A 12,272-nucleotide genomic window follows, 5' to 3' on the forward strand; every position below is an offset into this window, starting at 1 on the left:
TTTGCATTCTTGCAATACTCGCAAAAAGGAGTAAAACGTGTTTTAATTAGCATGGGTATTGATTGGAAATAAAACCTTCAATATTTTATCAGTATTTAAGAGCATTCTGTATTTTAAGTAATTTTAAGTAAATTAAATGTAAGCAGACGTATTGATTTGAAAGCTCACTTTCATCAAATAATATTGGATAGCGTAAAGTTATACGTTGTATAACAGCAACACAAGATCTTTAGTGGTATTAATAAATTCAAAGATCTATTTAATAATTGCAAACAGCGTCAACGCACAGCTTGAAATTTTGACTCATAGAAATTGAGAAGCACCATCACACCCTCCCTAGCACTTTTGAAGAGAAGAGAAAGAAATTCGGAAGCGCTATCGCGCTCCATGGCATTTTTCGATTGGATTTCTCCAAAAGTCTGTGGCACTCAGCCGTTATGAGGTACAGCATTAACTTTTATCTAACTTTTACCTAATTCACTGTATTGCACAATTCCTAAATGGACAATGACGTTAGATAAGTCTCGGGATTAAGTTGAGGTATTTTTGGGATGGTTTTACCCCTCCCTGGCCTTTACGAAACAAGCGTTATATACATAGAAATGTTCAGATTTCCGGGAAAATTGCAATGCATATATCGATCTTTCTTTGTTAATAACTACTGAATAAACAATAATCGACGACTTAAACCTGTTAAATGTTACTCAGGAGGCTGACCTTGATAACATGTCAAGGTCAAGAAAACCGAGTGTGGGAGCTTATCAGAAGTTTATCCTAATAATGGTACGATGGTATCGACGAGACTGGATTGAAACCGAAAACCGAAAAAAAAGCGGAGTTGAACGTGGAACGAAAGAAGAGAGATTGGGAGTGGGAACCAGGTATAGAATTTAAAAATAACTTATTGGTAAAGCAATACGCCGCAGGCACTTGGAAAATATAAACTAGAAAGTGTCTGTGGAAGCGTCAGGCCTGGTAAAGCAAGACGCTGTTGGCCCTTAGAGGATGTATACAATAGCTGGTACCGATGGAAGCGTCGGGCTTCCACCAAGTTTCGAAACTCAAATGAACATCTTAGTTTCTAAATGCACGGGAGAATTTCATTGGTCGACCGCATCGATCTTTTAAATTGTACCCAAATGGAATGTTACGCTTAACAATTTCACCTTCTTCGAAGCTATTATATCTTGGTACAGGTCAAACCGTTCCTTACGTTGGATCATTAAATACGAAGAAACATTACAGCCGTAATACGTAACTGCCTTAATAAATCTTAGAAGCGCTCAAACGCGTTAAAACCGTAAGAACACGAGTAAAAAGCCGCAATAAAAGTAATACCGATTGCAGCGAGTTCTTAGCTGCAAAGAAAGTAATTTAAACGAAATGGTCACGTTCAATTTTCAACAAGTGTAAAACATTATCATGTTCCTATAATTTCGTCGCAATTTTCTACTCGTACGGAATTAGTCACCATTTTGTAAATTAATTTAACGATTTTCAACTTCACCGGAAGTGCATCTATGCTTCCGTGCTTTCCAAGGTCGCAACAATGAACATATCAAACCGAGCGTGTCTTGAAAAATTCAATATGAATAAACGTGATGCTTGGACCACTTTAATTTATCTGCCGAATCAATGAAAACGAAACGAGAAACATTTTCCAATTTGCACGCGAGCAATCGTCGGCTTAATCGTTCGTTGCACAATACACAAGGCACGCGAACCAAGATACTGATCCTGCGATAGATCATTCGATAATTTATCTCGACTCGTTTTTAACAGCTTCAAACGTTCCACGTGCTTGTACGCAAATTCTTTACCTAATTGTTACATTATTCGTTTCACTTTCAAAGATGTTTTCCTCTTGAAATCAACTCATTTAAGGGATCTAATAAGAACTTTTTTTATGATTGCAGGTAGTATTCTCGAGGATCGATGACTGAAAAGCGTCGTTACCGTGAGCCTGCTTAGGAACGTTGAATGCTCAAAGGAGGAACCCTCAAAATCGGACGAATTTTTGCGTAACGCAATTTATAATGATTAGTTTCTCTGGTCGGTTGTACTGGTCCCGTTGATGGTACAATTACAACGGGCTATGACGATGGCATACTCGTTCTACGTGCAGGCTAGGAAAGGAGGTACAATACCTATATAAAGCTTGAATGAAGATGCTCCCAGCTATTCACTCTCACCTTTCTCACAAGACTGTGCACAACGCAAATCTTCCGGACGAATCACGAGGGAAGATCGGGTTCGTGTTCGTCTCCTGACAGAAGGATTTCGCTCTAAGGTGAGTGTCTCAACTTTGATCGTCATTTCGAACTCGTACGTTCACGTACTGCGGCAGCGACGAAATTCCTGAGAGAAAGCGGCTTCGACAAATGCATTCGCGCATTGTATACGGTACTTTGTGCATTTCCTAATTCCGCTCGACAGGAATTGTTCGAACCGAGCAATTTTGTTTGACGCGAAAACCTGTGGTCATTATCGTACTAATAATCGTGGTAAACTTGTGAAAACGCTTGTCGAATTTCCGAACGATAGAAACTTGGTGCTCGCAATTTCTAACTGACGCCGGCGATCTTGAAGAGATACAAATTCATACACACCGATATGCTACGGTGTGTTATCGTACTGCAAAGAAGAATTGCCGGTGTAGAAGTTGTCACCTGGGCTGAACTTCGCTGAGCCTTCGTCTTTCATCAAAGACTCGAACTGCTAAAATCTGACTTTGTTCCTTAACAGCTAATATTCACGCGATGAACCTGCGAGCATCGTGTTACGCTGGTGCGATAAAAAGAGGAGGGAAAAAGCTCTCGTCAAATCATATAAAATAAAGCAAATTAAAGGGGGGAACGACCGGTTCGATTAATTTATATTCCTCGATCCATCCTTCCTTAAACAATTTGCTATTTGGATCGCGATGCGATTAGATGAAGGTGAGCAGAATTCGATAGTGATAACAATGGTAAACAGGCGTGTGAATGGCTGTAATAGCAGGACGGTAGAGCGAGATCGAGAACGAGAGTGAGAGCGTAAGCGTGAGGAAGAAACAAAGCGAAGGTGGCTCATTTTTGTGACCGCATCCCGAAGAAAGCGCGTCGAGTGAATCCGTACACACGTGCGCTTTTACACTAATCGTTAGGTCGGTGACACTCACACGGAAGACTCCTCGACTTTGCTCGCCATGGAAAACCACGCTTGGATTGTGACTAACGTTGTACAGATACGCATGTACCTCCAACTCCAAGTACCTACACTTCCAGTTAAACAAATAGCCTATCTGTGTTCATTTTTCAATCCGTCATATCGTCCATAATTTTGCAATTGCAACCAATAATGTGGTATCACTGTAGCCTCGGAATAAGCAAAACCACGGGAAAGTTTAATTAAATAAATATTACACGTTCATTACTGTTTAAGCCGCCGAATATTTCTTTTATTAGACACGAAGTACAATATAGTGATGTCTTTCGCCTTTCTCAGTCAGATTTAGATATTCTGAACATTAATGCAGTAACATCATATTGCTTCCAGCTATTGCAAAAATTGTACAAAGTTGCTAAATATGTACTCGCTAATACGTACACGTTGAACACACATCTCTGCTGTACGCATCTTTAAACTTTTCTTCGCTCGCCAAGACTCCTGACATACATATTTCTGTTAAACGTGTAGGCCGTTGCGAAGTAGGCGAGGGAATATTAGTTGGCGCGTTCGGTACAACAAAATGGCGTAATTTCAACGTTAAAAAAATTCTAGCCACTAGAGTGTCGCAATCTTTGCTTAACATTGTTTTTTGCCTATGGCGTACTCAAATGTTCGCATCTACAGAGAAAGCCGTATATCAATACGGGAACGATGAAAGGGAAAGTTTCCTAAAAATAAAACAGAAGATGAGATACTCTAAAGTAGAAGGTAGAGAGGAGATGCACAAAGGAAACCAGAAGAAGAGAAAACATTTCGCAATTATATATGTATATATTATTTCGTTTGTGGTTTCAGTGCGATAGAACTAATATCACCAAATACTTTTGATGACTCGAATCTCTCTTGAAAACTTCCCAACGAAATGCCTAGATAATAGATGCTGTTATGATGTAATTTCTAATTGCATACTCACACAATCTTTAATGACACGATTTTTCATGCCAGGCATCTTTTCGGAAACAATCGCATCGCGATTTTATAGCAGTTCCTTTTCACAATCTATCATGGTACCGTACGCCTTTGCGCTCCCTTAAAGCAGAGCCACCCTATACAGTGATGCGGCATTCTTCATCCTAGCGTTCTGATAGTTAATAAAGTTCGGATATTTTCTATTATTTCCTTGCAAAAATTCGATCCGGCAACTCTCCATACCGGTATCCCTGAATGTAATTTAAAGAAACTTTTTTTAACTTTCGATGACCAAACGTAACAGCTGACGACTTGATTTTCGGAAGAGATTCCACCATCTACACTGCCTCCGACCGACATTGCGAAATAGAAACCGGGAGATAGCATTCAAGCGCGAATAGCGTTTCACGATACGTAAGGCAATCGATGTCCTCGTAACCCAGACCTATCGGACGTAACTGCCAGTGAAAACTGGCAGATCTCTCGCAACCACCTCCGAACGCTCATCTCTTCTCTCGGTGGCTCGATTAATATTGGGTTACGTCGTAACCATTTTTCCTCTAACACGGCTCGTATACCTTCGAAAAAGAATGTCCAGTCATCAAAATGTCCCAACTCACTTTCACCGACTGTTTCGTTGGTTCGAGAATTGAAAACGAGGGTGAAAAGTGAGAGGTTGGATAAACTTTTCCAGAAAGAGACAACGAATGTTAGAAATCTCTTGGCCAACTCGATCGTTAGTACGTAAAGTACGTTGCGCTGAGGTCGTCCCGCACAGCCTCCGGGCATGCTACTTATTACAAAATTCAAGTTACGAACAAATACTACTGTTTCTTTTTATTAGGCTGCTGTATGCGGCAACAGCTCAAGTGCACATTGCACTTTCTCAATTCTGACCGCCGTAAACGATTTCTTGATGAACTCCACGAATTTCCTATTATAATCATGCGGTCACGTTCCCCTGCGACGCTCCATTGTTTATCAACTACCTGCTAGTTAAACAAAATCAAAATTGAATACCTGCTTAGTAACTTTTCTTCCTTCGTACGATTCAGATGAATTGGGGAAATGTATGTCACTTGTAACGCGGATTCGTAACTCGGAAATCAGTATACAAAGATCAGGAAACGAATGTTGCATTATTCAATGAAATTTTCTATGGCATCCAAGCACGAGGAAATATCTGATGTGATACGAGTACACTTATACTTGGATAACTATCTGTGTTAGAACGAAACATTCGATCGAATTGCCCGCGTTCTTTCAGTTATGCACCATTGTATTCATTACCGATGAGTCAGCTCCCGCCATTCTAATTTAATCGCAATCTCATTTGTGCAACGCGCCCATTTCCTTTTAATCTCGGCAATTTTCGGTCGTCAGCTTCCATATTTTCTCTCGCATCGCTCGTTACACAGATTTTCTTACTTATTAAACTCAAGTTTAAACCATGTTTTTAAATAAATACTTGCAAACTGTGACATTATCGCGTACCTAATTATGGACACATGTGACGATACAGTTGATTCCAATTCCTCTTCTCCAGACATACCACTGCTTCTAAAAAGCATCCAGTAATAGTGGTACTTCGTCGGAGATATACGTATTCGCTCGTTCTTATCACACGATCCCATGATTATCATCTTATGTTGTGTCGGTCCGAAGATTGTTCAACCAACCTTGCGAATGATCTTAATTGCATGCGAATTGTGCTTGCACAAGTTGCTCGATACTCATCGTACATTTCCCACCTGTGTTCTATTTTAAGGAACGCGATATATACAGGTTGGCAAGAAAGTAATTTTGATTTTTCAGTGTGAAGCAAAACTCAGTTTTTTCTAGATAAAAAATGAATTTCAATCAGTCAAATATCTTCCATTCTGTTCTATGGCCTTTTGCCATCTTTCTGCTAACTTCATTATTCCGTGCTCATAGAATCTTTCGTCCTTATCAGCAAAAAACTCAACCAAGTACGATCTGAGATCATCGTTGTTCATCTGAAATTTTTACCATTCAAAAAGTTTTATGAACTTCGAAATAAATGATACTCCGTTGGTGTAGAGTCGGAGCTATATAAGGGATGCGACGTAATTTGGTGCGTGTTGTTAAAGGTGTACCGAGGCTTCGCATCGATGGAACACGATTCCTTTGTGATTTGCCAATTCTGGCCTTTTCTCTTTGATTGCTTCTTCCAATTTCATAAGTTGTTAGCGGTAAACATCTGAGTTGATCGTTTTGTTACCTGGAAGCAGATATAAAATACACAACATCTTTATAATCCCGTCAAATTGACAGCATGATTTTCTTCTGATGCAATTCAACTTTTGATATGGTTTGTGCTTCATCACACTTGGATCATGGTCTTTTTTGATTAATGTTATTGTAGACGACCCATTTTTCATCACCAGTGGTAATCCGTTTAAAAAAAAGGGTCGAATGCGTATTATTGCAAATATTGATTCGTTGCGTTAAATCAATTTCTTTTAATCTGTGCTGAACCCAAATATTAAGCTATTTAACAAGTCCAAGACATCTTACGTAATTTTCATGCGTTGTGTATGATTTAATTATGTCTTTCAATTATGTCATCAATTTCAGAAGTTCGATCAGAACGTTGTGCATCTTTAAATGAAAAATCTTCAGAACGAAATTTTTTGAACCAATTCTGACACACGTGCTTTCTGTTAAGCAATCAACATCTTAAACTTCGCACATCTCTTTATGAGCCTCAGCAGCTTTCTTGCCTTTATGAAAATAAAAAAGTGAAATACGTCGAGAATGTTTATTTTTGCATATTAAAATTGACAAGCTAACAATTGTGTTTCTATAGTAACTTAAAACTCTCAAAACAGAAAAATTATACCATTAGCAGCAGAAGAATAAACAAACATAACGTTATACGTTTGTGCAAGCCGAAATTACTTTCTTGTCAGTCCAGTAGCGCGGGAAACTCTTTTGAACGTATTAAGTCCACGCTTTGTGCAATTCGATCTCTGTACGTCGTGCTCTATTCGAATGATAATAGGAAAAAATTCGTGCACCGTATCAATTTGCGCAAGGAGTTCAAAGACACTAGCGGCGCGTTCGATCTTCGAGGCCGACGCGACTTTCACCTTTCACCTCGGCCGAGCACGATTCGACAGTTGAACCTTCTCGAACCTTTGTCCAAGCGAGGGACATCGCGCGTCGCTCGAATGTTTCCAAAGGAAGAAGACGGTTTCACTATTCGATAAAACACCGAATCCGAGATGTCTATCGAAAGCATTTGGATCCAACTAAGTATTCCGCTCGTAACACCGACTTCGTCGAAAGCGACAGTTCCTCTGAGTTTCCTTACCGTAGAGGTGTACCTCGCACGATCCGCGTCTCCTCTTTTAGAACCTATACCGCAACACTTTCTATCCTGGCAATTTAATCCGCGACTAAAGACTGTTTAACGATAAACTTTTCCATCGATTTCATTTCTCATCGAGATTTATCGAACTCGGTTCACAAGTGTTGCGTACTTGTGGAGGCTTCTTGTTGGCCAGCAATTGCCGCCTGAACCAGTTACGGTCCAATCTCACTTAGCCATCCACTCGATATCCAATTCCACAACGTTGTCTCGTACAAAGTTGCCGATGTCATGTCGATCCTATGCAAAACGAATTCACAGTCGAATAAATTTACTTAACTTTCCTTGCGAAGTTTGCAATTCTGCCAGAGGAGAAAAAGGAAAGAGAAAAGAAACGTTACGGAGTAGTGAATTTATTCGTGCGATACACGCCAGTGAGACACGCCAACGTGCGAGGAATCGTAGACTCGTGACAATGTAGATGCGAAAGAAGCAAGCTGAACACAGGAAAACTATTTAAATGGATGTTATCGCTTTTTTTGTACTCTGACACGATGTTAATTAGCCGTGAGTTCTGTGATGCTTTTATCTCGACTGCACTCCGAATTACAAAGCTGATAGAGAACCAACCGATTCCGACCCACCTCCGATCAAGTATTCCCTATATATTATTCATATATATATATATATATATATATATATATATATATATATTAATATAATATAATAATATAATATAATATATATATATTATAAACATTATCTTATAATGTGTCGAAACATTTTAACGGTGACGTACGTGAAAAGCTGAAAGTAATCGTGGAAACGGCCTTTCCCTCGGTACCAGAGAACTGTTTAGCAATTGTACTTTTTAACTCTCGAAATTCTAATAGAACAAGACTGGCGGACTCTTCGAGTCAAATTTTTTCGGCTAAGAAAGCTTGAAATCTTGTGCTGAATTCACAATCCTAAAGACCGATGCGCTTGTAATTAATTTTTTGCATCGTTCTTAAAATAGTTAGACGTAACATGTTTGCTACTTGCGCATGAAAGATTCACATCCCTAACGATGAAAGACGAAATAAGGAAAATGTTATTGCAGGTGGAAAACATGAAGGAAATCGTGACGTTCCTAATTGTAGCTGGCCTGAGCATTGCTGCGAGCCAAGAATATGGAGGTGGACATGCCTTGTTCGTCAGGACGCTACCTGCAACTGGTAAGAAAGATCCGATTAACGAAAAGTAATCAAGTCTAGTCCGATTACGATCGATCGGCAGGTAGAGAGAACGATAATATACGATAACGACGTTAAAATCCATTAGCCCACTCGAGAACCCAGCGAGCTGCTCCAGTCTCGATTGCAGACGTGATGGCCCAGAATATCCTAGAGTGGATTCAGGGGATCTACCGGCAGGGTGCACGTAAACGTACGTTCTCCAGGAGAACCTTCTTGTCCCGAGCTATCCCCTAGACCATAAAAATTCTAGAGCAATACATCTTTCATTATATTTCAATATTTACACTTTATCGACCTCTTCAACTATACAGCGTACAATATGCTACGAAAAAAAGAACAGTAGATCAAATTAGTGCCTCCTGCTTAATTAGTTACTTTTATTAACAGAAGTAATAGATGCATGTATTGGACAAATACTCTGTAACGCAATATTTATCAAATGTGACAATTTTAATTCTAATGTAATAATTAAAATATTTGCATATCCAGACATAGTCGCAAGCCAAGATTAACAAAAATTAGATTATCACATCTCGTACATGTACTCAACATGCGTACATATATAATACCTGTAAAATACAGAAACACTGAAGAGGTTCAAGATAAATGGAAATGACACACACCCTACCCTGATATATCGACGAGTCAGTGGTCCAATTTTCAACGGATAGCTATTTCCAAGGGCACAAATTTTGTTGGGCGTGATACTATCTTTTTCGAACGATAACCATTCTTTCCAGAACCTAATTAACAATACTTTAATATAGATCCGCACCAATGCACGCTTTCTGCCAATTCTATCTATTTATTACTGATAGAATATCACAAAAAAGAAAAAAACAAAACGCACGTCTAATATAGGTGTGATATAGACGCCTATTTCGCAAACGAATGCAATGTTCTCGTTGTCAAACGATGACCATCGTTGAACTTCAAATTGCGCAGCTTGTAGAATATAAAACTTTCGTCTTACAGCTCGTCAGCAGTCAGACCCTCCAGGATACCTACCACCGTACAGCACTCAAAGACCACCGGAAAGACCGAGGCCTTTCCAAGCTCCATCAACCGGCCAACAGCCAAGCTACACACCCACTAGCCAGAACGAGGTGACAAACTATCCCTACCAAAGACCATCGTCGGGTTTCTCATCATCGAGTAGCAGTTCACAATTCGGTCAGTCTTCAACCGTTCAACCACCATCGTTTTCAACTCAGAAACTAACTTTATTTCTTTCAACTCTTCCGCCAAACAACCAATTACCCTATGGGTCACCTTCTTACGACTCTCGTCCCACTGTAGCACCGTCCTATTCCAATTCTGCTTCTTCCGTTTTCCCACCATATAGCTCGACACTCCGTCCATCCACCACCGGACAGATTTCCGGCGGAGTCTCGACTAACTATGGTAGTTATGGTAGTCCTCCCGCTGTAAGCACAATTCCTACACCCAGCGGATTCTCGACTACTTACGGTTATATGACTGAAAGACCAAGTCCTACTTATGTTCCATCGGTGAAAGGACCCGCTTCCGCCGGATATCCTCCAGCTACATATGATTACTCATCTGGAAGGCCCAGCTCTCCTTTTCCTTCTACACCTGGCTATACCCCTTCGCAGGGCACCGTCGAAGAAGTCAGCGGACCTAGTATCATTGAAACATCATCCGGGGTTACTGAGTCAGCTGAAGAAGGTACGTATGATATATCTTTACAACGGATCTGTAAAAGATTTGCACGATAAATTGATACGAGTTTAAATTTTATTTTAGGCTCTTCTGGAACGGGTACTAATACCATGATATTTGAAGACGATTTGAAACACCCTCCACATATTCATGCCCTTGATGTTCAATGCAGCAAAACTATGATGATTATCCACATCGAATTCAATCGTGTCTTCGATGGAGTTATTTATTCGAAAGTAAACAAATCTAAATAACAAGAATTCTATATGGTAAAACTTATACATGTGCCGAAATTAACCGAAATCTAACCGTTTTCAGGGTTTCTTTACGAATCCAGAATGTAGGTACGTCGAACAAAATTCCGGACAGACAAAGTACTCGTTTACAGTGAGTTTGAACTCTTGTGGTACTCAATTCATCAATGACTTCGCGGGTGAAGCCGGCCAAGCGTACTTGGAAAACGTGTTGGTACTGCAGGTAAACTTAACTCAAAGACACAAATACAAATTATTTAACTTTCGTGCATTGTTTTCATTTTTATTTTCACGCAGAACGAACCGGGTATACAAGAAATTTGGGATACGGTGCGCAGGGTACGTTGCCTCTGGGAAGGAAATATTAATAAAGCTTTGACGGTTAACTTCGCTGTAGATATGTTAAATCAAGAGATAGTAACGTTCAGTGGCGATACGGCGGTCGCTAAGTTAGACATACAAGTAGGAAGAGGACCATTCGCACCTGCCGCCAATGGACTTGTCAAAATTGGAGAGACCATGACCCTAGTTGTGACCGTGGAAGGAGATCCTGCTTTTGATCTTCAGGTACTCGCATGGATTCATATTATGGATATGAAGTTCCTGAATTTTTATTCATTTGCTCAGACCATAAAAAATGTCATCATTTCATAATGAAATTGCAAACTTGCAGGTTCGCGACTGTCTTGCTCGTGATGAATCCTCAATTAATAAGATACAGTTAACAGATAAAAGAGGATGCATATTAAAACCAAAATTATTCGGAGCATTTCAAAAGACGAACAATACAGGAAATACGGGGGCATCGATTATCGCTTATGCCTATTTCCAGGCCTTCAAATTCCCCGACGTGATGGATCTGTTCATTGAATGCAATGTGGAACTTTGCAAAACCGATTGCGAACCATGCTCAGAAGCGAATCAGGTAATTCTGTACAACTGCGTCTGTCTAATCGATGACGCAAACCTATAATAGTTTGAAATGGTCTTCTTCTACTTCCCTTTTTTCAGCAAATTGAACCTGGTAGGCGACGAAGATCAGTAATACAAACACCATTAAACAGGCCATCAAACGGCTCAGCAGTACTACTCTCTGATCCGGTGCGAGTCACTCGTGGTTTCAGAGTGGTTATGGTTGATGATTTAAGCAAAGCTAGCAATCAGGTCTTGGAACAGCTCGAAACAACCGCAGTCGAAGAAATTGAAAAAAGCACGATGAACGTTTGCATAACATACACTAGTTTTTATACTGTGACCTCATTCTTACTAACTACCGTCCTCATCACCACTATCAGCGCGGTTGTACTTTATGTAAAGCTACAACAAGTATACAGATCGAAATCCATTTATTCGTAGATAATAGATTCGACTTTTTGCTCCTTAACGTGTTTTCGTTTCGTACCACAGCTCGATCCTTTTGGTAATCGAGTATAAGTTGCACAAGAAAAAAGGTACGAAGACGCGAAAAATTCTAAAGTCTTAACACGTTAATTCCTACTCTCTGAATATATTTTGTGTATCATTATCAACGTAATTTGAGTGTAAATATCAATGATACGAATTGCACAGGCACATTTCCTGTACCGATGTACAAACTGTCAAACTGTCATACTTCAAAATTGAAACTGAAATGTTTAATTAACA

The 12,272-nt window shown here is 39.8% G+C and overlaps 1 protein-coding gene across 1 annotated transcript; it reads left to right on the plus strand.

Annotated features, from left to right (window-relative positions):
* The first annotated feature begins 2,053 nt into the window (after positions 1-2,053).
* On the plus strand, positions 2,054-12,025 carry LOC143428781 (uncharacterized). The gene is given in 9 exon segments (XM_076903905.1): positions 2,054-2,290; positions 8,540-8,670; positions 8,777-8,881; positions 9,667-10,380; positions 10,459-10,610; positions 10,693-10,851; positions 10,926-11,195; positions 11,302-11,553; positions 11,640-12,025. Coding segments are annotated over 9 exon segments (2,256 nt in total). The 5' UTR covers positions 2,054-2,162; the 3' UTR covers positions 11,985-12,025.
* Positions 12,026-12,272: the final 247 nt, after the last annotated feature.

This window comes from Xylocopa sonorina, chromosome 11 (genome assembly GCF_050948175.1).
Source record: "Xylocopa sonorina isolate GNS202 chromosome 11, iyXylSono1_principal, whole genome shotgun sequence".
Classification (NCBI taxonomy): domain Eukaryota; kingdom Metazoa; phylum Arthropoda; class Insecta; order Hymenoptera; family Apidae; genus Xylocopa; species Xylocopa sonorina.